Raw genomic sequence first — 27,834 nt, 5'->3', positions numbered from 1 at the left:
ATAAAGCTCTTACAAATTTTAGGCATGTTTGTGTGTACTTATGGTGTGTTACTTTTAAAAATGGAAAATGTTTAGATTCAGATATAGTGCTGGAAAATTGAATTTCAAGCTAGCATACATATCAATTTATTAATAAAAATTAATAAATAATGCCCACAGGTGATATTAATTATAGACTGTCAAATGACTTTTCTGAAAAAAACCTGTTCACTTGCTAGGTAATATCATGAAGCATGTGAGTTTGCTTTATTGGGTTTTCTCTTTTACATCAGTTTTATTATCAAATACGAAAACAATTTCTCATATTTTAGTGGCCATCCACAATATGAGGTACCATGAAAGGTCGGCATATAAAGGCAACAATAGGCAAACAATATTTGAATTACCATGCATGTGGATATTGCTCTGTTTCTCAGTATAGTTAATTAGATGATTTTAATTTAGTTTGTGACACAAAAAAGAAATTAGGTCCAACAGTTGTATGCTCTAAACAGGTTAAGCTAGATGCCTCTTTTTGAAATGGCTGAATTAAGTCTGCTAAAATGAATTCTATCTCACATGTAGCCAAAACAGCTCACAAGGAAGGACCCTCTGCTCTCCTCATCCAGAAATATAAAACTTTTAATGGTTCTTCCTCAGGATTCAGGGATGGCATCTGTTAATTCCTGCAGCTCTTATGAGACAGAACTTGCATTCCTACCCACCCTCAAGTTCCTGTTACTTTCAGTTCTTCCACTTGTTTTTCACTCACTTATACTTGTCTGTATGCTACTATCTTAACAAATAGAAGATTACAGACATTTGAAAAACAGGAAACTCAGTGTAGTTTTCCTTTTTTTTTTCTCTCTTTTCTTTTTTTTACCTTAAAGCAAAGAATTATTTTGCTAACATGCATTCAGCATGGACTGGTTTCACATTTTCCTATAGTGTGAAGTTATGATTGGGAAGAGGTCCCTGTGCTAGCGAATCTAAGGACTCTCTACGTTGGATTCCATTAAGGGTTCAAAAGAACAGTTGGGCAGTATAAACTGAAGAAAGCCTTAGCAGGTCCCTTACTTATGAGCTTATCTGCATGTAGTTACTACCCTGGTTTACTGTCTCCATTAATAAAATCAGCCTTTCAACATTTTTTTTTGGAAATTGGTCTGACGTGTGCCTCTCTTGTGTTGTGCCCATCAAAATTAGCTTTGTGTATTACTTTTTTTACCTCTCAGCTCATTAAGTTAGTTGATCAGTTTTGGAGTCAGAAAATGTTCAAGCAGGGGAAAATTTTGATCAAATCAACCTTGCATGAAAACAACTGCCTGTTTGCCATCTGCAGTGGGCATTGATCCCTAGCTTGTTTGTGCCTTGCATTTGTTATGCGTGAGTAAGCACATTAGCCTTTTCATTTCATTCATTAGACAGTTAGTCCTTGATTAGTGTTTCCTAGTTTCGGTCAAATATGCTACTACTCCTTTATTCATTTTGTCTTGGGTCTGTCTTTTGCTTCAGTGTGTAGACAATTAACAGTTAGCTACAACAGTAGTCCTTTTATTTCTTTTTCATATAGAACTGGCTAACAAATATACTTTTCTAATGTTGGCACATCTAATGTGGGATAAAATATGAATGATGGGTCTTTCTAAAGTTAACAGAGTTATTATTTTAGTTCAGCTGGCAGGCTTTGTTTAGAAGTGTGATGTCTCAGGGTTTACTGTCAGCTTTATTTCATCCATCTCCAAGAACTATGGGATCACCTGGATACTTGTGGATATTTGCCTTATAAAATTGCACATAAAAATAAATGGAATGTAACGATGAGTGCAGTTTGAGAAAATAGCACTGAAAGTTTCAGATGACAGTTTGGATGACAGGACGGAACAAGAAGGCATTTTATGACTAACACCAGTCCATTCACTAGGGATTTTTGCTGTCATTTCCTTGTAGAACAGCAAAATGTTAAATGACAATTCCGTGCTTAAAGATAACAGAAAAATAAATAATGATGTGATGTGCGTAAAGCAACAAACTATGTACATCTTTAGGAACTACATAACAAGATCATGAATAAAAGCGAGTATTTCAATGAAGTCAATACATTTAGTGATGCCACTAACTGATTTTATTTGATCAGTGATCAAAAGGTTTGCTTGAAAATTCTATACTATATTACATACTTATGTACATAGAGTGTGTGTAAAATATTATGACTTCCGTATTGCTTTTTCCTTCAGAATCTTAAAAGTTTATTTAAATACTATCAATCTATCCAAACAATTTTATCTTTGACATGGTTTTAAAGTTCATACATTTATTTTTTCAAAGTAGTCACAAGTTAGTAAACCAAACCTTGAAGGTTGGACCAGTCTGTTCTCTGGAGCATGCCCTGCTTAAGATTTTAGTAAATAAAAAACTATTTTAGACATAAAACGTTGCAGCTATGTTTGATGTTAGTGGGTACCTATATATCTGCACTAAATACTTGCTTGCTTATTTGAGATTTATATTAACATTGATTGGTTTAAATAAAAATTATTTTACACAAAATATTTTAGCCATGTTTGGAATCAACAATAATATAAAATTGAAGTATTTAATTTTTTTTTCCCCCAAATGCTAATTTTCATTGTTTGAAAATCCTTTAAAATGTTGCTAGATATAGACTTCATACTGAATTTAATACTTCTCTAAAATTCTTAGGTTTTGTATTTCCATAATATTTTAATTTGGTAAATAATGTATTTTTTTTCATATATACAATAGTTGATTACAGTGATAGTTTTATTTGTAATTTTTGTCAAACTTTATTTACATGGAAACTGGAATTCATTTAAATTTCCTACTAACTGAACTAACTCTTGTATTTATATTCTTATATATGCAGCATTTTAAGACATAATTTTAAAAACACGTTGCATATGGGTTTCTCTGTGTTTACTGTCTCCTGCAAGACTGAAGAGTTGATAGATTTCATACTCTCACACCTCATTTAATACATACATTGAAAGATGAAAAAAATTTTTACATTCTTAATTCCCAGTTTGTAAATTTTTAATGATTAGTATGTGAAATAAATATTACATGGTCTGGAGTGAGGAAAACATTATTTTCATACCTGCAAAGGAGATATAAAAGTGCTGTGAAAACTGATTCTGGAACATCAGTTCTAAACACTGTATTTTCAGCAACTACCACCACTACAATGGTTTGATTCTTTTTTAAATTTCATACAGCTATTTCGTTTCACATACATGTTATTTAAATGTATTATTAGCATCATTTACTAAATTTTAAAATATTTTGATAAAATATATTTAGTTTAATTCACAAGTTTCTTTTTGATATTAATCCATTTCCCCCCACACATGATTTCACACCCTGACATCGAGTAAATGGGGCATCTCCTGGCATTTATTCCCATTTTCTACCGAATTTTGGAGAAAGCTATTGAATGGCCATATGCAAGTATCAACCTATATGCATATAAAGTAACTCTGCTGAATCTGTCACTCATCTTTACTAAAGGAATAGATTCCATAGACTTTATTCAGTATTCCTACAAGAAAGATCTGTATGAATGGTCTTACTGTAAACCTACACCAGATCTGGATGATACTTGCTGTACAGAAGTTGAAGACACTTTCAGTAAACGCAACTATCATGTCTGATTTGTAAAAAGGAATAATGGAGACTGTAACAAGTGTAATAAATTACTAAGTTCAGATGTATCCCACTCTTGGAACAGTGTACCTGCAAGCTTTCTAATTGATAAGAGTATTGCTCTTGTTGAAAATGACAGTTCACAAAACACCTTACAAATGATATGCCTTGTTTACAGTTTTGGTCTTCTGTTTTGCAATTTTTCTGTCATGATACATTTACGGTTTTCTTTTTCCTGTTAGGATGCTTCAATCGCCCACAGATTCCACATCATGAGAGAAAAACATCCAGAGAAGTTCAACAGTAGGTAAGAATCTAAAAATATTTGCATATGAGAAGATTCTTTCCATGTTATTAAGGTATGTTCTGTGAGGGGTTAAATTTTGCACATCCTTTAAAATATTGATTCTTACAAAAGAGAGGAAATTGGTGCATTTTATATTAAGTGTATGCTCCCAGACTGCTTGTAGTGTAACTATTTTATATCTGGTATTTCAACTGAAATGAATAGCGTTACAAATAAACTGTTCTCACATGCGAAGTGTTTGACTTGTAAGACTAGCATGGACAAGATGATGCATTGTGGTAGCTGAGGATCCCTGAATTGACACTTTGCCATTAGGCACTGAAGAACACTTATTAGACAGCTGCAGATGGTGATCCTTATGTTTCATTCCCACATGCACACTGGTACATTGACAGGGGGCTCTTCCATATATACTCTTAGTAAGGGCAAGTGAATGCCATTTTACACATAAATGCTTTTATCATTAAACAGCTTTGGATACGTAAAAAAGTCAGAAATGAGACTTTGCATCTGTTCCTTGTGTTGCTTTTTGAATTTGCAATGCTATCTCAGAGCTTTTCTGGAGATTAAAAATGTTTTACAACACTTACTATAAATTCACCTCCTTTCAATATCTGGTTTGTTGAGTAGATAATATTCATAATGCTATGCTTATGTTTGTCTCTTGTTTAGGTAATTTAGCACGTAAGTTGTGGTAGGTAATAGCAACATCTCAGAAACTTTGACATTTAAAGGCACATGGGGAGAGGAAAGTAAGATATGAAGTTATTGGGAATAAACAGGGAATATCTAGAAATAATTATTAACACAAATGCTTTGTCATTGTGAGCCTACCCATAGACTTGGTTTAGTTTTCCTTGGGGGTGACCTGGAGAGTCTTGCGTAGATGCAAATCTGCATAGACCTTTGGATGATAAAATATGCTGTTTGTGCTGTCACCCTAAAGCTGTACAGAATTATGTTTGAATATGTTTCAATATTATCTAACTTCTTACTGGTTTCATGTTGAAAGTACAAATTTTAGATTTAACTTTCAGAGATGGAGGCTTTTTTCTTAAATACTCTGTTTAGCACCTATGCAATGACATACTATGCACCCAAGTGTATGTTTCTTTTTAAGTTCCACAGTAAACATTTATTTTCTATGACCTCCTCTTCCTACTTCCGATGCTTCTCATTCTGAAAGAATTATACTATGAAAAGATCTGAACTCAAGCCTGATCTGTGGATCCCAATGTATTATACTCATTCAGCAGGACTAGAGATATTGGACATTTAGCAAATGCCGGTATTCTAAGCCCTGAAGATGAAGCTAGTTTATCAGTGGTCTTTCTGCATATTTTCAGCAGTTGGCAATTATAATTTATAAAAAGCTCAGCTAATAACATGAGTTTCAGATCAGATTTCATGTCACAATAAATCATACGCCATTAATAACATCTGCTAGCAGACTCACCTTGAAATTCATCTATATTTTAAGGAACCTGATGTTTCTAACATTATCTTAAGGAAATTAATTACAAAAATATATAGTTCCAGTCCCTACGTGCTTTGGTACTGTGATATTGAAAGAACTTCAAAAAAGCAATGATTCTCTGGGTATTGAAAGACTATTCAGAAAGATTATGCATTTCTAAAGAAGAATGTGAAGACTTGAGCGAAGTATTGTAAAAGCAACTGATATTTTAAAATGTTTCTTCTTTTGTGTAGTGAGAAAAAAGTGTGAATTTCTATTTTTGTTGAACAGAATTTCCCAAATGATGTTAGTTCACAAATAGTTTGTTCCACTAACAGTTACTTGCATGTGGCAACACTCCATAATATGTTGCAGCAGTGTTTTCCTGCAGTGTGTGAAAATAAAACCCTTTTTTAGATGTCTGCTAAACCACAAGACTTAACTCACCTGAGTGTGGAATTTTCTGTGCAATCTAAATGATTTAGGGTCAGCAAGTCCAACTGAAGTCAGATTCATAGTGGACTTCATAGTTAATAGCACTTACTCATTTGAAAATCCTACAATACTCATTTGAATATTCTACACTGTCACATGTGAATATCTCTCGTGATTTAAAAAATTAATTCTTTTGTGGTTTTATGTTAGTTTTCTCTTGCCTGATTTTCCAAGGTTTTGTGCTCCCACAGCTATCATTCAGTTTTGTAAAGCAGGTCCTTGCACTGAGGTTCTAGTCTGAAAATAAACATGTAAAAAATTTCCTCACTGAAGAGAAACCTTAGGTTTATACTGTGTGCAGAGGTCTTTTGAAACCTAAGGGTGTTGTATTTGCTTCAGTGAAGTAAGTTAGGTTAAACTTGGGGTTGGAGAATCTTTTGCTTTAAATCCTGGTAATGAACCTCAAATTCCTAAGGGCGTTGCTTGACACTGATCCCAAGTTTCATGTGTAAATAGAGCATACCAATAGGGAAACTCCTGAAGCGTTGTGCTTATGTGTGAAAGCAGAACCTTTCTGTACTTATTTACCTTCTCAAAATGAAGATGAGAGCATATGACAAGGCTTAGAAGGACTTTAATGACTACTAGCCAATATTGTAGAATGCTTTGGAAGTAGGTGACTAATTATTAGGAACTCAATGCATTATGAAACAGTGCAGTGTTCATAGATTTTGGACACAAAGACTTAGTATTACTGACCTAATAAAAATAGAAAGAAATAAATTAAGGTGTGGATTTCTAAACTGCCTAGAGATACTTGGACATTTAGGTCTTTGGAAAATCTAAGATAAAGTATGTGTAAATACTCATGAATTAAAAATCCAAATTACCTGTTGTTTCTTAAATCTTCAAATAACTTTGCAGCTACCTTGTGACATTTCCTTTCAATGAAGCACCTGTTTGTTTCAGTTTCTTATTAAATTGAAATCAAGTCCCTTTGTCAAAAAGGTCTTCTGTGTTCAGAAGCTTAAATTTTCTTACTCAAAGACACTTAATACATGCCTTAGTCACTTGAAAATGTTATACTTGTAAGCTGCAATATGGAATGGCTCCATATTGTTTTCCAAATAAGGCTCAGTATAAATGTCTAACTGATTTTAAAATATTCATTACTTGTTCCTAAAAATGGATCTGCAAGGGAAGAATTTTTCTTCTGGTGATGGTCAAATAGAAAAGAATGGAAGTGAGAACACAGTAGCATCCCCACCTCTGTCAAAAGAATGAATCCTAATATGCCATTTTAAGTAATCGTCTCGTATGATCATTAGCACACGTTATCAGAAACCAGTACTGACATTGCATTAAGATTTAAATGTGTTCATAAAACCCAGAATCTCAGTTGTCACATTACCCATTCTACAGGTCTGAAGCGCTGAGAACCCTGTGCTTGAGAAAGCAGAGTTCACTTCCCAGCATCACCTGCTTAAGACTAGGGTCAGATTTTCTGATTTCAGTGTGGAAGGGCTGAGTTAGCCCCAGGGGGGGAGAAAACTTGCAAAAGACAGCATTTCAAGTAACAGTATCATTAAACTAGGACATACTGTTGAAATAACGATTCAGTTAGGCCAAAATGCCCTGCAGGGAGATCTGTGTAAACATCATAGACTCAATGCTGGGAATAACAGATGTATGAGTTATGTGACTGGAATATACGCAGGGAAACAAAGAATACATTCAAGAAAAAACAATTCAAGTTGATATTAACTATTCTAAAATAATATTCAGTTAAATTAGGCATGCTAATTTGACTCTCTGGCACCCTGTAGCATAAAAGATATTTCTTAGTCTCAGTAAACTAAATTAGGATTTATAAATTGCATTTACAGTCTTAAGTACATCACCTTTGAGATTTTTCAACCATCAATCTATTTTCATCTTTTATGAAGAAGAAGTCCTAAAGCAGAAAAAGTTCCTATTCCTAGTAACTCAATTTGTATCATGTTCCTGACCATGTACTTTTGAGATTCCCTCTCAGCTTGCTTAATTATGCCTAATATCTGTGCACTTAATCTCTAAGGAAGTTTTTAGTAGTAGAAAGTACTGATTTACTTTGTGCAAGTGATCTCCGGGAGAATAAGTGTTCTGCTAATGAATATGAGTGAAGGAAGTTTTGCTTTTGTTTTGACCTACATGTTATGTGACACTGATTTAATCTGGAAAGGCCACAGAAAGAAAAGGTGGGACAAATGGCAGGTAAATGAATCTTTAGCAAGTTCTTCAATGTGTCCCAACTTAAGTACTGCAGTATACAATGTAGTTATCATAGTATCATATCTTGGCTGACCTCAACAAAAAAAGAAAAAATCCTGTCGTGCAAACATTGTTACTGTATTCAAAAGCTTTATCATAAAAGATTTCTAATCCAGCCTGGCAGCAAAGAAACCAGAAAAAAGTTATTCCAGTTGAATATTGGAGATTCCCCAAATCACTTCCTGTTGAAAGCAAGCCAAGTACTAGTTCCAGTTTGGTGACTGAGATTAAAAAAGATCAGTGTAAACTTTCTCCTTTTTTTTGCATACGGCAACCTCAGTTTAAAAGCAAAATCATTTGTTACAGGCTGAATGAAATGCTCCATTCTCAGATGTGCTTAGCCTTTGTTTTAAAGTTGGCTCATTTTAGCTTTGAATTGAAAAGTCAAAATGTTTCATTTTGAATAGAACAAAACTATTTTGATATTTTCATTATTCTTCCAGTTTTTCAGCTTAAGTGTTGGAGTCTCTTGGGTTGAATCATAACTGCATATTTGCAGTGAATATACTAATCATCAACACAAAATTCCTAATCTGAATTGCAGACGTTTCAGTTTCTTTCCTTCAACCTCTCCTCCCTTCCTGGTTGTGACTGAGCTGAAAACGCTTAAAAAGAAGACACAGGCCCCACAGAGAGACCAGATTGCAGACATCTGTTACCTGTCCCATTGAACCCACAGGTTTCTTTTCATAAAAGGATAAGACTCCAGGGAACAATACCTCTGAACTCAGGCAGTGTTACTGCAACTGTAGTCATGAGAAGAAGCAACACAAGGCAAAAATATTTATGATAGAATGTGAAATATTTTCACGTGAGCAAGAGATGGCTTGCAGTTAAACAACGTACTCTGCCTAGCTCTTGGTTATAATATTTATAGACAGAAAGAAAACAAAAAATCAGCATGTTCTTTTGTCAGATTTCAAACATGTAATAGCTCATCTTTAGAAAAAATGCCTGAAGTGTATAATGCATGCTTGAGTTTCCTGAGCTGGGGTGAAAGGAGACAGTTGGAGTAGAATGCTGATTCAGCCTACCTATGTCTGTTGTCTACAGAGCAAAATGACAGCAGTCTGCATTTGCAGTATCTGCATCTCTCTGTGATACAAAATTTCATATTTTTATCATTTCTCTAGAAAGTGCTAATGGGCTGAAGCCCTCTGCTTGAGAGACTTCTTGCTCTTTTAAACATTGCTCTGTAGTGGCTGTCTGGGAGGCTGGTGTGGTTGGGGAACCTTAGGTTCAGACTTATGAGGACTAGAGGCAGTGTGCTATATAAAATATATTTTAAGTAGACGTCCCTAAGTCCTGAGCATCCCCTATGATTTCAAAGTACATGTCTGAAAGCAGTGTGCTGTATCAGACCCTAAGCAGAGCAATGAATTTGAATTTATGTTTGTATTCTCAGGGTCCTCAGCTGTCAAATTCACTACTACAGGACTAAAATGGGGTCAGGTTTCGTACTATTATAATGGTAAGGGCTATCTGTTTATTGGGCACTTCCATTGGAGGGGATTGTTGTAAAACACCTGCCATTCTACACTTTTAAAAACAAGCAAGTAACTGAAATATTTACTATTAATATTTACAAGATACGGGAATATTTTTTCCTTTAAGGAAAGTGATGTGTTTTAAAGATATGTAATGATACCCAGTTAAAGAAACAGTTGCTTTAGAAATTGTCAAGTAAAATGTATAGCCATGTCAAAGGGTGACAATCATTGCTTTGTCTAGGAGAAAGGATTGTTTAACATGGTGCACAATCATATAGCGGGATTGGCCCAGCATGCATTGTGCAAGTAACAAACTGTTGATTCACAACAGGTCTATCCATATGCTATAGGCCAAGGTCAATAAAATCTAATTTTCTTCAACAGATGTCAGGCTGATAAAGGAATTTATTGTAGATGACATTTCACTCAGAGTAGGTCATCGAACCTTCTCTATGGATTGAAGTGCCTTTTGGATGTTCTACACATTCTTTAGTTAATTAAAACTACAGCCTTTTATTACAGTACGTTAAAGGCAAACTTATCTATATAGGAATTAAATCTCAATCTCTTCCACTGTTTAGTCACACCATTTGAAATAAAAATAACACAATGGTAGAAAAAGGTTTCTGAGTACTTTCATTTGGAGTAAATTCACATGTGAAGGGAGTCTATAACAGGTACAAGAAACACTGTAACAAAACTACTAAACTACAGCTTGCTGTTTGTTGCTTGCTGATGAAGTATAGTCAAGTATTTCTGTACAAGTGAATAAGGTTATTTTCCCTGATTTTCATGAGCACACACTAATTAAAATGCATTATAATACAATTGTTTTTTATCAAATATTTCTTGCTTTTTTTGGAGGGGGAGTTATAATCAGAACTAGTGAATACTAGCAGTGTAAATTTGCAGCTGATTTTCAAACTTCATTTTGGATCAATTAATCTTCAAATCTCTGAAGTACATGGCAAATCTTTATGTAAGTTTCATGTGGATATATTTCATGTTTACAACAGATGCTGGGCTTTATAAACAGTTAAGCAGCAGCAATTTTTAATATATATCACAAAACCAACAAAACCCTCTTTCAAAATGCAGTCAAAGTTGCTAAGTGGCCACAGCGCACTTACATAAAATATTATTGACAATATCCAAGCCATTAAAAGCAATGAAATGAATTGTTAAGGAATAAATTTTACACTTCCTATTTAATAAACATAAACACATTATTCTTTAGTACAAAGAAATTAAAATTTAATCACAACTTGAAAACCTTTACTCTGCACTGTGGGTGCTTTATGGGGCTTTTTTTTTAATCCTTTAATTCCAGTAATTAAGCCCCTATTTTTAGAGAATGTTGTTATCCAGGCATATACTACAGTACCCATAGATAATGAGGAGAGTCCAAATACTCCTTTAGTACAGCATAGACTGACACGATATACAGCATGTGCTTTTACTTGCCTTGTGCTTTAAGACGCGAGTAATTGGGTCCTAGATTTGCTTCAGATCCAGAATCTTACAACTAATATACACCAGGCTTCCAACTCTACACTCTGAAATTTGAAATTAGTTTGTGTCATATTAGAGACACTTAGGTAATTGGGACGTGGAAGGTGGGGGGGAAATTTAGCCAATCCTCCTAACCCTATTTTAGTACTACTGTTCAAAATTAATTTTTAAGATTACCTGAAAAGTAATCCTTTCAATGAATATGCCAGCCCCTGATTAAATAGCCTATAGTTCTTATCTTTGCTAATTATATAACTGAAGTGATTTTAAGTACTTAATGTATCTAATAAAGAGCCTGTGTCACCATCTCCATCGCTTCAGATAACATTTTCCATTTTCCTCTTTATTCTGTTTGAATGTAGCTTGCCTGGCTCATGTCTGTGTATTTTCATGTAAATGATCAGACTGCTTTCTGATCTGATTTCAAGTCTCTTATTTTTATTGCAAGGGGTTGCATAGTCCTTTCTAAGAAATGTGCAAAGCTAGAAGTATTTCCAAACTTACACTACATTATAAAGTATAATTTGTGTATCTTACAAAATACGATCAATCCTGTGGATATCCCTGAGGTAAAGTTCTTATTGACTTCTGATGTATATCTTCATTTTATTAACATAGGATATATTCTTCCAAAGAAAATATTTTGAAAATACAGTTTTTTTAATAACATAGAGCAATTCATGTAATGCATTTGTATCAAAATTGTATGATAGATGTAGTTGTATGATAGTACCTATTGTTATAATTGCAATGTTGCTAACATTGCCTTCAGAGTAATTTGGGGGTTTAGTTTTACTAGTAAAATAATAACTGCTGCTTCTTTTTATTTCACCTGTTAAGAACATAAGTATATAATCAAAATTGAGAATTATTTATCTTAGTATTGAATCTCTTTAGCATTGATGTACCCAAATGATATTTTCTATTTTTATTTTTTTATATTTAATTGCATTTTCTTTTTATATGTATTTTTATTTTCATATTTTGTATTATATACTTATACCCCAAATATGGATTTTTTCAATATCTTTGTGTATGTATATGTGTGTGTGTTTGTGAAATTGCTACACATTTTTAAATAGATTATCAAAAAAAAGTACAAAACAAAAAACATCACCAGAGAAATATATTGGCTGACTTAGTGATTTAAAGGGAATGGCTGTTGCTTATTCTGATATGTGGCACTACTACTATTGAAGCCAAGTTTAGCTAAAAGATAAAAGTAGCTTAAAGTGATATTGCCTGGCTTTCCCTCACTGCACTTCAGAGTCTGCCTAACAGGAGATCTAATGTGTTTTGGGAATACTGTTTTGGTCATTTTCATATTTTGAGACTAAATCACATAATTTCTTATGTTCTTGCCCTTCCTAAGACAGGCTTACTCGTATTAGGATATTTCCATGTACTAGCATGGCACTGAAAGAATACCTCGCTGGCTTCTTTTGTAACTTTATTGCTGAATGATTGGCGACTATTGATTTAAATCTGCTTCCGAAGTAGAGGATTAACGGACGTTCATTTGCCACCTCACCATTGCTCAGGGCACTAGTATCCTACTTTCAACTTTTTCCTTTGTCAGAGAGAGAAATCGATGGAATTTGAAAAGTGTTGCTAGCCTGCTCCAACAAAAATTGTTCGTGTTTATTTAGGACTCTACTCTGCACTTCAGAAAACACACATTATATGTATGTTACCTGTCTCTGTTGAGTACTCTCTAATGTTCACCTCTGGTTTGGATAAAAGGGTTTGGATCAACAAGGTATGTGGCAGATTGTTGGCTAAAGGATCAGGATCCCGCCCTCTTCCAGCTCAAGAGGCCCAGGAGGACTCTCTAGGGAAACTATCAAGACAGGACACAAGACAGGCAAAGAAACACATGGGGAACAATATAATTTTGGTATTGTTTCTCAAAGTTTCAATTAACAGTAATTACAGAATTCTGAATTCATTTACTGATCAGGGATTTCAAGGATGAGCTGGATGCTTGTGGTATGTTTGTATGTCATGGAATAAGATGGATCACAATAGAAAAAGCAGAAATTCATTGAACATAAAAACTGTTACCTAGTAATTACTTGGAATTTACTAAGCTTGGAAAGTTTTCAAATTATATCCAGTTTCAATGCCTGAAAGTGTGTTTAGATATGCCAACAATTGATATTGTTCCTCAGGTTAAGAAATTAATACAGTATTTTAACATCAGGTTGAATTTACATTAAATTTTTTTCATGATGTGCCTAAAATTCAGGACCAGGGTATCGTCTGAATCCACATGACATAGGTAGATGTGGTAAAAGCTGCCTAAGATTTTGATTTAGTAGTTAGAGGAAGAGGTTGTCTGTTAGATTTGCCATTTTTGTTCAAATTAGACTTAGGGAACAGCTGCAAGTAATATGGTTTCCTGGTTCTTGAGAACCTTTCAGTTATGCTGTTTTTAATAAAGATTTGTCCATATGAGGAACAGCAAGGTCTGTTAACCTTTCTTGTGGCATGCTATTTCTGAGCCAATTATGAAGATGTCTAAAGGCATCGAATGCTCTTTGGAATAGTAGCTTGTGATTTGGGAGTATAATGGCCAACTGAAGAACTTTCTCTGTGGTTAGAGTATTTGTGCTCACAATATATTAAAAACAAGGGCAGCATTGATTTTTTTATGAGCTAAAATAATTCTTGGATTTTTTTTTCTTTTAGTTATGGTGATATATTAATAACTACAGTAGCAGCAGAAGTAGCAGAAGGTTCTTAAGTGATTTGGAGTTTGATAGTAAAGCCTTGAAGGCTGTGTTAAGCTGTCAATCTAGTTCTTTATCAAGATTTTGTTGATGTTCAAAGAAAGAAAAAAAGCCTGTTAATCAAAGAAATATGTTCTTGCTGGTATGAGACAGCTGACAACTCACTCTGAATGAAATCTTCAATATGTTTAGCTGCTTTGATTTTATAGAGAATTGCAGTGTACATGTTCTGTCAAAGTGATTTGGGAACATAAATTTAATTGTCAAATTGTTGTGGACTTTTAGAAATTAAACCTGAGTGGATTGACCTAACTAAGTAGGGCTTGTGCTTCAAAAAAAAAACTTGCAGTAGCAAAGCTGCACAGCAGCCATGCCACTGCAGCCATGGGACTATTTTTATACTGGCTTCATAGTGAGGGCAGTCAGCCGGGAAGAGGGAGACCGGGGTTCAGTTTCCCCTTCTGACAAGGAGCAATCAAATGCACTCTCTTACTTGAAAAGTGTTTTAATCACTAAACAACCAAATAGCAGCTGGACTACAATGCAAATACAAATGCCGTAGTTGACAACTGTGGCAGAAACACAGAAAACAAGTAAGCAGGTGGGAATTTGGCTCTCTCACCAGGTTGCCACAGTGTTAACCCTGTGAAGAGGCATTTTTGTGTTATTGAAAGTCCAGTGAAAGACTTAAGGTTTTTGATTATGTTGCTTAAATTACTAACAATATTTATCCACTACTTTATTCACACGAGCAAAATATATATCATGGAAACTGGACACACCTGCTACAAAGATGATGGTTTATGTGTAGTGTACTAGTATCTGCATACCCAAATGAGAGATTCTCAACTGCTTTTGTTAAATCTGGAATAGGAAAGCATAGAGACTAATCTAAACTATTTGCGATATGGCATATTTCATAAGTGCACACAGTAGTCTTCCTTCTGTCTACCAAAGCTCTTTTGACATCACCTACAATTCCCAAAGACAGTAAAATTGTAGGAAAAAGGTATATAGGCATGATGCAGAACAGTCCCTCTTGGAGAGACATATCAGTCAGACACAGCAAGCATGGCCAGAGAGAGAAATACTTAGACTTACAGAAAGAAGATGCCTGTTAGGGCTACTCTGAACCTTCTCTGACTCTGCCAGTTTCTGAAAATTGTTCATGGACAGTCACAACTGACCTGCGTAATGAACTGCAAGTCTACTTCTAAGCCAGATGGCACTGCAAGGTCTGCATGGAGCACAAGACCACATGTTCTTCTGGGGTTTAGAGTAGATTTAGACTACCACAAGCACAAGGTGATACCATTGTGGCTGTCTTGCTTGTACTTCCAGAGCCATCTCAGTTAGGCTAGCTCTGCAGTCCTGGAAGCGTGCTCCATTACAAAGTGGAGATGTGGCTGAAGTATGGGATAAAATGTGTGCAGTGGTTGAGTACACTGGATCACCAGCTAGTGGTCACTAGTCTCCCACATTATACCAGCTTCTTGATCCTCACCAAATGTTTTTTAGCTGTTTCAAGTGAAGGAAGTCTTTGAGATTACACCTTAACTTAGAAATTTGTTCTTGCTAAAAGGCAAACTCATCTTTTGCCTACTTTTTCCTTCCTCTGGCATCTTATGACTTCTCTTGTTTCTCTTTCCACTTTTGACTCCTTTTTTTCCTTGCCTTTCTTGACTTTACTTTGTTCCTTCACCTTACAAAATAATCAAGGATACAGATTTCAACAAAACTATACTCTTGGTTAAGAAGGATTTCAATTTTTATTATAAAGCTAAATTAAGAGCTGCTTAATGCTCGTGGTTTAGTGTTTTAATAAAAAGGGAAACGGAGAAGCTGACAGAGCAAGAGGGAAGTGCTTTTCAGCCATGTCTCTTCAAGTCTTAAGTGTTGCTTTGTTTGGTCTATTTATTATTTTTTCTGATGTCTTTATTATATCATGTCCATGTTTTTCATAACATTTTTCTTCTCTATGAAATTATAAAATGGTGTGCAGCTGCATGTGGTGTATGCTTTAGCAGAATACTCTTTGACAGTGTAAAGTTAAGCAATCAAACCATAAGTATGCCCATTTAGTGCCCTGAACTGGCAGCACTCTAAAACCTGTAAGCCTGGAAGAAGACCTACTCAGTTTCTGTGCCAATACAGTGCAAAGTCTGAGAGCTCTTCTAGAGATGCAGTCTTTTTTTAAAGCATATAGAAATGAAAGCTCAATGCATCCTGTAAAAAATGGAAAAGTGACATTAAGGTTTAGAGAAGTGTTCCTTCAACACTAAGTCTGTTCAGAAGTATGAGGCAAAGTATCAATGCCACTGCAGACTAAATAACTGCTATACTATTTTTCTAGAATTAATCACTTTTATGCTTTTTTGAGAGGACTTTGAAATACGTAACTGTGAATATTATCTTGTTCTATTCTCCAAGAATTTAGATTTGGGAATAAGCCCAAACTTGTTGGAAAAAAATTAGTTCTAGTAGATCAGCCAGTGTTTCACTGAAATCCTGATCTATCTGAACTTTTATATTTTTCACCTTATATTACAAGGCATGCTTTTGATCTTCACATCTCTAAGTTAAAAAAATGCAGAGAGCTAAGGTTTATCATAAAAACGTTGACTTTATGGTTTGTTTCATTAGCTCAAGTACTGTCTTATACATTAAAATTAAGTAATCTTCCAATATTTCAGACTGATTATCTTGTTTTACAGAATACTGGTAATGTCCCATGTATAATATCACAGAATATTGGACATTTTTGATGGCTGGATATACCTTACCCACAAGCCACAGGAGGTGAACATTTAACTGTATTAGATAATACTTAAGGAAAATCAGTATCTTTATAATTCTTTACCTTATGAAATTCTGGATTGCCTATGAAGGCAAAGTATCCTGCTTTCTGAAAGAAGGAAAAAATACGTAGCTAGTAAAGCTTCCTCAGATGATAGTGCTGGGCAGGAAATAGTTTCCCTTGTGTGAGAAAGCTAATTTGTATAAAAAAACCAGAATCTGCCTCAGTAGCAGAAAGGGAGCTTTGCCTCTCACACAGTTGCTGCTCTCCTAAGAGCTGCAGTGCTTGCTTGAAATGAGAGAGTCCCAGCTTCAACACCCTGGTAAAGACTCACCTTCTCCCTCTGTGCTGCTCTAACTAAAGTACAAGTTGCCTTATAAGAGAAGGCTGGGGGTTTTGTTTGTTTGTTTGTTTGTTTGTTAAGTCTGCAGTGGTGAATGTTTATTTATACGAAGTAGAGCACCTGGACCGCTTGAAACTGGTGGTTGCAGTGTAGGTCCATCCAAGGGACTTCTTCATTCTGCTATCCTGCTTCCAGGGTGAAAACTCCAGCAGGTAACACTGAAAACTGTGGCTAGAATTGCAAAGGTAAGAGCACTTGCCTGGATGTTGGAGATTAAGTTCAAGCCTTTAGTGCAAATATGGTATACACAACTGTGTCGCCTAAATTCCAGGTGATGTACATTGACTCACCAGAGATAGTTAATAATGGGTAGCTAAGTCTGTTTTTATATGTAGCTTTAAGCTGATATTCCATCTGTTAGCTAACAACTCTTTCTAGATTAAAATTCCATTAAAATTGGCTTCATTTTACGTAGTTTTTGGTTTCACTGAATAATATAGCCAAATCAAAAATAGCTAAAAATAACCCAGGTTAGTTCTACATGGAAGTCATAATATGTATCCTGAGAGGGAAAAAAACACAAAGGCAACAACCTGCACCACAGCTTTTTACTGCAATGACCAGTGAAAGAAAACCTTAGTCACTAGTGAGCCCAATAGGATTTATTCATTATAGGCCAGACAAGTATGACCCTGTACTTGCTTACAAGCTGGACTCCTGTATCTATTCACAAACTGTGACATTCTGCAATTACTGTACAGAAAGCCTTTGAAGATTTGGAGGGGAAATTTTGTTCTTAGGTAGAATGATATTTTAAATAATTATATATTAAATATTTCTGTCAAGAATTCCAATTTTCATGCCGTGGGTCAGTCTGAAGATTTATTCCAGGGGCATTATTGGCAGCTCTTCAGATGACATTTGGGTTGGGTTTGTCTTCTAGGTTGAAATATAGAATGTGAATTGTCCATTTTACAGAAAAAGGGATAGACTTAGAGAGATGTCAGTTTTGTCCCCACAGCTTATGATTCAGATTTAAAAGAGGGGAAAAAAATACATTATCTACTTTGGATTTAATATACACTTTCTACATTGGAAACTAGTGAAAATAGTTTAAATGTTTGCTAAATTATAGCTCACAGTAATAAAAAAACGCACATAGAACATATTTGTTTCTTACAGTTTTAGAAACAGTTGATATCCTCATTTGTACTTCATAATCCACCACAGTGAAGGCTTAATAGACCATTAAAGAAACGGTGGGAAGTTAATTTTAATATGTAATGGTGTGAGGGGTTTTATTTTTTCCTTAATACAATGAAGCTTCTAACAATTTTATTTGCAAAGAAGATGATTATTTAATAAAGTGACAAACTGTCCCACTGATAGGATACATTAATTTTCTTCTAAAGCTGTTCCTTGTACTCCATAAGAAGGTGATAATTAGGTTTGCAGATTAGAATAACATAATCAGACCACTTGTGTGGATGCTTGTTAAAATATATTTTCCTCTTCATATAAGCCTCATAATAATTAAAAACTGTTTAAAAAGAGAACTATTCTTTTTCGGCATGGACTTTTTAAAGGAATCCTAATAATATATCAAGTTATTCTTAAGCTAATTCAACTTTTTAAAAGGTTAATATTTGAAAAAGAATATGGGAAGTGATTAACTGATGAGTTTAAGTATTAGCATTAGGTTTTGGAGGAACACCTACAGTATAAACCAGCGCTCATTCATATCCTGATTTAATTTCTTCCACTGTCACTTCTGATTGTTCCATTTAATCTTTCTTAAGTCACATAAAATTATCTTGTATGTGTAAATTAACAATCATTTTCTAATTCCACTGCAAACTTGAAGCACTGTCAGAGAAAAAAAAAAGATACTGGCAGTGATTAATTCTCTATTTTAAACAAAACTAAATGCAGTTACTATTGAGGTAGAGTGCACACAGACTGGGTGTTTTGGTGATTCTAGACTCAAATAAAGGCAACAGAAAAACAACAATGAATGTGAAATGAGTGGTTCACGTCTAAACAATTGGATCTTGTGTCTATCACATTGGATCAGTGCAATGTCCACTGACCTTAAGTTTTAAAACACTGAAACCAATTTCCTTTGCTTGGGATTCGTGCAGTATTAAATGCTTCTTAAAACTAACTTCCTGGCCTAAGCCCAAGGTGGGAAGTGTGCAGGCTAAGATCATTTAAAGTGCCTTTAAGTGTTCCAATTCCATCACTTTTAATAAGATTGAGAATTATTTTTTTATAGTTCAATGAAGTCATATTCTAGGGAAGAGGGGAATGGGATTGTTTGTTATTTTGTTTTTGTTTACAACAGACATGAAATTAATCTTATACTAAAGAAGAAAAACTTTTTTCACAAATATATCTTGGTATTTGATCAGTGCGTTGCAAACTTTCGGGGTCTGAGATGTTTCATTACAGCAGTTATGATCAGTGTGTTGATAAAGGAGGGCTGATTTAAGCACTAAAAAGAACGGCATGTGCTGGTTAGAAGTGATTTCAATTTCAAATAACTGAATGTAGAAAAAAAAAGTGTTACATTAGCAAGGGTTCACTGAGTTATTAAATATTGCAATCATCTAATTTGTACATACGTTCTTGTAAGCCCTACTTCGTGTGCACAGTTCCATATATATATTTGATATAGCAGCTTAATCAAATTCAGGTTGCTGTGGGGACATATTTTATGGACAAGTAAAAAATAATTAGTTTCTTTTTATTACCATTATGGAAGAAGTGGAGGAATATTTTTTCTAGTGTGCTAAATATACATACTGAAAAGGACAAATGTTCAGTCATTTACAGAAGGGGATGCAATGCTGACTGATTTAACAGCACTGGATTAATATTATATATTCAGTCATGAAGGGATTTATAAAATATATTTTTAATATTGTTAAGTCTTTTTTTTAATCATCGTTGGATATTAACCAAATTTTCTTATCTTTTAAAGTAAATCATATGACAAAGGTTACCCTGTGCTCTTGCCCAGAAATTGATCAATAATGGCTCTATAAGCCTATAGGTCAGCAATTTCGAAACAATTGACCACAGTTTTCCCTTTCTAAATAGACCATTCACAACAATCATCATGGTAAATAGCTACTTTGAATGGCATTTTGTGTAACATTTAATTCTAGATATTTTTGGTTGGACAAGATATGCTTATAAGGCATGCAAAAAATGGCATTTTTTAAAATATCTCTGAACTACATAATTCCTCAAGGTAGCAGTCATTAGCTGAAAGTCCTTTGTTCATGTTGAGGGAAAAGGTAATATAGGCAGGGTGTTCTAGGGGTAAGTTTTCAACCTTGGTCTCCAGAATCCAAAGCCTGGTGAAGTGTACGCCAAGCTTTCCTCTTGGAACTTTTGACTTTTATAAGTATGTAAACAGCATAAGGACAGCAGGAGTATCCTGTCAAATCCTGTCTAATGGATTCTGAACACAAGCCACCTGCAAAATACCATAACTGAAACATTACTGGAGAAGCACAATTGTGTCCCATCAATTTGCGGGCTGCAAGCCTTTCTATATATATAGTAAGCTCTCCACAGTTTAAAAGAAGGACCTATAGGTGCAAGTAAGTGAAGAAATCCTGTTACAGCTCTGTGTAGGACAGCCTATATTGGCCTTCCTTACATAGGAAATATTGCCATGTTGCAAGTAGATGGTTTATAGAGACCCAGTTTCAACTCCAAAGCATTTCTGGGCAGCAGGAAATTGAAAGAGAAAATGTTTATGGATCCATGGTGTCCTGCACCATCTCTAGTTTTAACGTTGCCTTTAGAGGCCAGGTTTTGTCTTTCAAATAATAATTTATGCTTAAACTCCCTAGAAATCATTGCAAAATTACTAAGGAAGAGAGCTTAAATTTCAGTGATATTTACATCATTAGCTCTATGTGTATTTATAATTTCTCTCTCACAGCCCATGAACGTGTAAGACCTTAGATGAGGTCTTCAAGGATAGTGAAACAGATACATAAAGATGTAAATGATTTTCCAGGCAGTCTGGGGCTGAAATGATGTCCTCTGAAATTCAGCCCAAGGCATGACTATCAAAGGACGTTTCATCCTTTTTATCTATGCTAGAAACACATGCACGAGTGAAGAATGTGATGTAATTTGAGAAAAGAGTTGATGAAATAGAAATATATAGTGAGCATTCTCCCTTGACCCCCTTTGCAACAGACTTACTAATTATTGCAGTGTTTCCTCAGTTGATTACATTGCTATCCTGAGTCTTCATCTTGCTACAGAGGGCAAGCAAAGTGTGATTTCCTAAATGGAAAAATATTAAGCATTAGCAAAATTATTGTGGGACTTTAGATGTTAAAAATGTCTTAGAGAGTAATGAAGGTTAGAAAGTTTAGCAGGTCACCACATCTTTTTATTATTACGCAGATTTTAAAGCATTCAAGTGTTAACCTTTTGAAAAGGAGGGAAAAAAAAGAGACCAGATGATTGGGAGATACTTAATTACCTGTTTCTTTAAAGAAGATATAGTCAGGTCCAACCTCCTTTAGCTGCCAACACTTGCATAAAGCTGCTGGAGAGAGCTCCTGTGAATACCCAATTGCATGGCCCTAATTTGAGATAAAATAATGCATCTAACTATACTGTTATCTATAATTGATGGGCACTTATGAGTGTAATTCATTGAAATCTCACCTCTGGCCCAACCTCTGCCACTCCAGGAAGCAAGATTCATAGCACTTTTCTTTCTGGTTTTATCCAAATCATTGTGTGAGCTTTATAGGGGGTTTAAGCAGTAAATTGGACACAATAAACATACAGAAGAAGCCTAGCATGAAGTAGAACCGTTTATAACAGAGCCTGCATTTGTTTGTTTTCTTTTTCCTTCTTTAAGACTATATATAGGAAAAAAAATCACTTTCTTTGGTCCCCTGCTAAGACTAAGCTTTTCTTCGAATGTCATCCATTTTCTAGAACTGTAAAAAATTGAAGAGCTTTGGCCTTTTGACCTGCTAATACATATCTCAGTCACAGTTCACTGAGAGGCTGTGACAACATACACACTGATAACAAGGCAGACTGTTACATCCCCATTTTTTTAATCTTGGCTATATCAGCATTACTTGTAACACAACTCATCAAATTTGAAATAATGTAATTAATTTATGAGATTTCACATAATTAAACTAGTCACCTGTGAATGTAGCCAAAGGGCTCTTTTTATGTTGCTAATCTGGATTTTTTGTTCCAGTTTTGTGTATAACAAAATATTTAATCTGTGTATTATTGGATTATTGCATACAATATTATTTCTAGATTAAATAAGCCTCCTCTTTCATTTGTAGAGACCAACAAATATGGTGATATACCAGTATGATTCCGTACACCACGTTCTTCTCCTACCTCAGTTTTGCAGAGTCTAGAGGCCCTAAAAGCAGCATCAGTGCTGTGCTTCTCTTGCACAGAGGCATATGTATGAACAAGACCCAAGACGAGATTATACACACTATGTGACATTTGCTCTTTTCATGGGTGCATGAATTTCAGAGGGGACAAGCTAGTGGGTAGTGGTTCCGCTGGCAGCAGTCACTGATCAGAAGTCATTTAGAGTTGTCTAGGTTCAAAAGCAACTTGAATTTAACTGTTTAGTTGATTTTCTACTAATTTAAAGTTATATAACCGTAACATTTGAATTTTACTGATTAAAAATCAGTTTACCTTGATGTAGTTTGTCCTAATTGAAAAAAAGATTACAATTGCATTGAGAGCATTTCCATTGAATCAAAAGAAGCCTTTATGTACTGACTTGCAAAAAAAACCTTCTTAGAACAAATACTACAAATATAGGCTTGGCTACTTGGCTACTTTACTTTAAGTAAAAAGGTGCAAAATCACCTGTCAGTAAAATCAAGGCAAGAGCTGTGCAATGTATTGTTAAACTTTCTGGTGAACAGCCACTGCTTGATCAACTGTTGACTAAGACAGTTGGTTTTTTTCTGTCCCTGGACTGAGGGAAGGGATTCTACCTCTACTACATCCTGTTGGTTCAGGTCTTGTTTTTTAGTATTCCCTGAAAACCAGAAATAATTTATTTTTATATCTCTCTCTACTGAAAATCCATTTTGTATTCTATTTTTCTAATTGTATTAGGGTTAGAGGATTTGAGCTTTTTTGTTTTTCTTTTTTTCCTAGTCAATGTTAAATATTGAAGGTAATTATTACAGTTCTGCGTTTGAATTTCTTTTGATTCAGCAGGAATAACCTTGATAAAATGCTAAGTTTTGCAAAGGTGCCCTTTCAAGATGCAAATTAACACAATTACGTTAGTTGAAAACATATTTTGAAGGTATGCAATCAAAATAATAAACTAGTTAAAGCGTGCATATGCAATCACATTTGATAAATAAAAAATATTTTGTAATGAGAAACTTGGTAAGATTTGCTTAGTGCAGTTTTTAATTCAGGTTGTACATAGTTTCAGTTTTATGTTGTTGTAAAGGTAGATGCTTTTCTCCTCTGTGTGGCAGAGTAGGAGATAAAATTCAGCAATTCCAGAAATGGCCTAAACTACATGTCTGGAGAAGAAAAACAGCAATGCATTATATCCAGGTCTTCCTCTTCACCCACACTCTGCAAAATAATTACGTGGGACAGCAGGATAGGGGGGGGATAACGTCAGCACTCAGCAAACAGCAGATGCACAGGCTCAACTTCGTTCTTCACAATCCCTGGTCTGAGATGCAGAGCAAATAATGCTTCTTAGTGAGGCAGAAAGTACATAATTATCGTGATTAACCCCACAGCAGTTCAGATGAAGCTAAAGCAGGCAAAAAGTCTTCATAGTGGCTCCCAGACAGCCGCAGGAAGAGGAACATTCCTTCAGATTTGCACACTGTATGGCAGTGATGCTGTGACTCTCTGCTTTCTAAATGGGTGCCGGTCTGTCCCTTTATGCCTTCTGGGGAGTCATAAAGGAATTTGAAAATATAATGAATAAAACACATTTGTCATGAATTTCCCAGCAAATATTTTAAGCTGTACGAGAAAACCTGTGTGAATACAGTGAATATTCTGTTGTAGGACCTGCTTTGAGGGGTATTTTCTTATTTCTTCTTTTTTTTTTTTTTTTTTCCCAAGTATGATACTTTGTGACTTGAGTTTTAAGTGATTTTTTTTAAATATTCTTATTGACCATCTCATCCCATTTACTTTAAATGGCAATTTACAATATGCACTATTTTGGTGTCACAGACAGATCTGTAATCTGGGTTGCCCTACTTCTCTAATAACATTATCAACAGAATTTATTACTGGTTTGCCTACAGAAAGCTAATTCCTTGTAAACATAGAACAGGAATCCTAATGAAGCTGCTGAAGCTGCAGTGCAGGCTTTGATATTGAAAGTGGGGGGGCAGAGAGTTGATCATATTGAGTCAGAAGGAATGCATATCTTGTAATATCTGATAGAGAACGTGAGTTGACTAGATTATAGGATAACAAAAACTTCTTTTGTTTTTATGGAAACTGTGAGTAAGAAATGTAGGATTTCCTGTCTCACTAACCTATGCTGGTTAGGGGATCTGCTTTGTTTGATTATCCCAGATATACACATTCTCATTAAGTATCCATCCAAAGGTTTATTGTGGATAGGAGAGTCAAATCTATTAGTTTTCAATTTCATTTTACTATAGCAATGAAAACATATTTTTAATAAAACAGGCAGAAAGAATAACCTGAGGGAGTAGTTCAAACCCTCCTGACTTAGAATTGGCAATCCACAGAATGACATAGCATTTAAGCAAACGGATGAAAGATGGAGATCAAGAGCTATTAAACATTATAGTCTAGTTGCAACTTCCAGTACAGAAAGTGTCAGAACTGCTGATGGCCGGAAACCAGAGGTGAAAATCTAGAAGTGGAGCGTTGCTCTTTATTTTTCTTATTTATGAAGATAGGAACTGAAGAAAACATCTGGGACATCAGATTCAACCCATTGCTGTCACAGACAACAATGCAATAAAATTACTCAAAAATGTCCACAGATCATCAGATCTGCAGTACTGTTACGTGCTTCTCTACCTGCTACCAGAAATTTAAGATAAATAATGACAGACCCAAAATCGTATTGTGCAATGGAAAGAATACAGATGCAATCACAGGCACCAGCAGCCCTACATCCCTACAATATGAGGAATTAAAAAAAAAAACCAAAAAAAACCCAACAAACAAACAAAAAAAAAAACCACAAAAAAACAAACCCTAAGGATAAAAACCCCAAATCCTTCCAGGTGAACCCAGAAGGCAGGTCTGGTCTATGCTGCTACGGTAGCAATAAAATCCCAGGTGGCCTCTGTCCTGGAGTAAAAATTCCCAGGTTAGCAATTGATTTAACTTTGGATTAGGTGAACAGGAGTGCTGCTTCAGGTAACTTAGTGGCATCTGGAGTGCTGGCAAATATCTAACTTAAATCTTTATTTAGCTATGGCAAATCTATAGTGAGAAAAAGAGAGGGAAGGAGCAGCTCTCCACCTGAGAAGGGAAAAAAAATTCTTCAGAAAAGACCTAGTTGTTTGTTATAAACATACCTTAAAGATATTGTGTGTACATCACAGATTTCTGTATTTTAAAATTAACATTTTAATTTCTAAATTAGTCAAATAGAAGTTCCATCTATCCTGTTACTTTGTGCTAATGTGGACATTTCACTGTTATGGTAGGAGAAGGAAGTGGAGTTTGCATGAAGAAATTAGAGGCTTTTATTGAAGTAGTTTATTTTTATAAATGATGACATGCTCAAAACTGAAGGCAGTGGCCAACCTTTCTTGATAAGAGAAGGCAAATGTACTTATTAATACTTATTAATGTACTTATTAAATACTATTAAACAAAACCTTAACTGAATTCTATTCCATTTAATTTCTTAAAATATTTTGTCAGCTTCAGGAATCTAGAATCCAAACCAGCCTAATGATAGATCAGAAGTATTGCCTGTAGTTTCTGAATTTGTAGAAATCATTAACACTGCCACATATTTGATGTCATATTATTAACTTCCCTAAAATGTTCATAGACTCAGCTGACAGTCATTGTCAACTTCTTTCATGCTGTTTAAATATCCAAGTAGCCTTTCCAATTCTCTGGTGCTGCTTACAGCACCTATCTACCGCAACTGAAAAACTAAATGCTTGTACCTTGGCCCCTCTTTTGGCTTGTATTTGAATTAACCCCTACTTACATTAAGTTGAATAAATTCCAGATTTACCCATTCAAGACACACAGAACTATCAGTGAAGAGTGGTTGGGTATGTGGCTTATGATAAAACAAACAAACAAACAAAAAAACCCCACCATTCTTTTCCTTCCAGATATTATAAAGAAATTTTGATGTATGTTTCTGACACTTCCCCTGTTACAGTCAATCAACAGGATTGATATTGATGGAGTAATGCTCACTTACAGCCAGTGAAGATCTTATTTTCCAATAATGAAGTTGCAACTATTTTGACCATCAGATGGAACATAGCCTCTTTTCCAGTGGTATAGGAATAAATGCTTTTATTGTCCACTAAGACTTATCAGCCATAACCTTTACAAACAGGCAAATGTCAAGATACTGCAAAATATAACATTTGTAAATAATACATCTGACGTGCATTTGTAGTGATTCCTTCATTCCTTAGGCAGACTACATATATACTGTATTCTGCTTCTGAAAAGTAACTTATAGCTCCATTTTATTAATGATTGTACATCCATGGATGAACATAACACTAACAAACTTTCATGAGCAGCCGAACTAATGAAGACTGATTTCCTACAGATGTATGTCCTGTGACCCTTAGTGTCCTTGCTGAGACAATCCCATTTTCACATATGGTCTAGTTCCACATGCTGATGTGCTGTGTGTTTCCGATTAACCAATCAGTATTTGCTGATTTCTGGGCTTTGTTACAAATGGAAAAAATGCCAGACACTTTCTTTAAACTGCAATTATCTTGTTTGTGTATAGACCATGTATCAATGAAAGAAGTAGTTAATTCTTTAAGGGCTCATCAGCTATTTGGTGTTTTGTGATTTTGACTGTTCTTCCTCCTCCCCACTCCCCAATATAAATCATTTGTAGCCTTATACAGTCAGATTCAGATAAAATTTGGAATTTGATTGATCCACAGCATTGCATCCAATTTAGACATATTGTATGTGATAAAACTGTAAGGTCTTAGAGTAATTGACTCTTGAACATAATGGGTTATAATGCTGTCATTAAATGACTGATTGGTTGTTCTATGCTATTGCAAAGAAATCCTGTGGAAAAGAACGTCTGGAAAGTGCAGATGTTCATCCATCACAACTGGGGGTAGATTTGTTTCTTTTGATGTGTAATTGCAACTGATAATTGTATAGGAAAAAAAAAAACCAACAGGATGTTAATGTTTCAGATCTCTTTCTCTTAACATGCATGACATCTCTATCCCAATGTTGTCTTGTCTCTGACTCCTGACACTATCCCTCTCACTAAGCTACCTTGTATGTGCATGCTGACACAGGACCGACCATTTTCAGTATGTCTTAAGTGTATTGTCCATGCTCCTCCTCATCTCACCTACTAAAGTTCTGCTGGCTCTCCTTTCCTCTTGGCCCAGGACTCAGCATATTATCTTACTGTTCATGTTCCTTCCAGGAAACTAGCATCTAAAAATGCCCAGGATAACCTCTAGGATGGAGAGGGCACAAAGCATGTTATTTGCCAAGCCCTACAGGAAATTATTGGTGTTACTCTGCTTAAGTCCATTTGGGGAAGCTC

At 35.0% G+C, this 27,834-nt stretch overlaps 1 protein-coding gene across 1 annotated transcript in view; it reads left to right on the top strand.

The window, feature by feature from the left end:
- The window catches only part of DGKB (diacylglycerol kinase beta), a 367,812-nt gene that overhangs the window by 220,739 nt on the left and 119,239 nt on the right, over nucleotides 1-27,834 (top strand). The window contains exon 21 of the mRNA XM_075050079.1: nucleotides 3,885-3,949. Within this exon, the coding sequence (XP_074906180.1) occupies nucleotides 3,885-3,949 (65 nt within the window). The remainder of the gene's footprint in view (nucleotides 1-3,884; nucleotides 3,950-27,834) is intronic.

Source organism: Buteo buteo, chromosome 2, assembly GCF_964188355.1.
Source record: "Buteo buteo chromosome 2, bButBut1.hap1.1, whole genome shotgun sequence".
Classification (NCBI taxonomy): Eukaryota; Metazoa; Chordata; class Aves; order Accipitriformes; family Accipitridae; genus Buteo; species Buteo buteo.
Note: the sequence above shows the minus strand (reverse complement) of the source record. Positions and strands in the feature narration are given on the sequence as shown.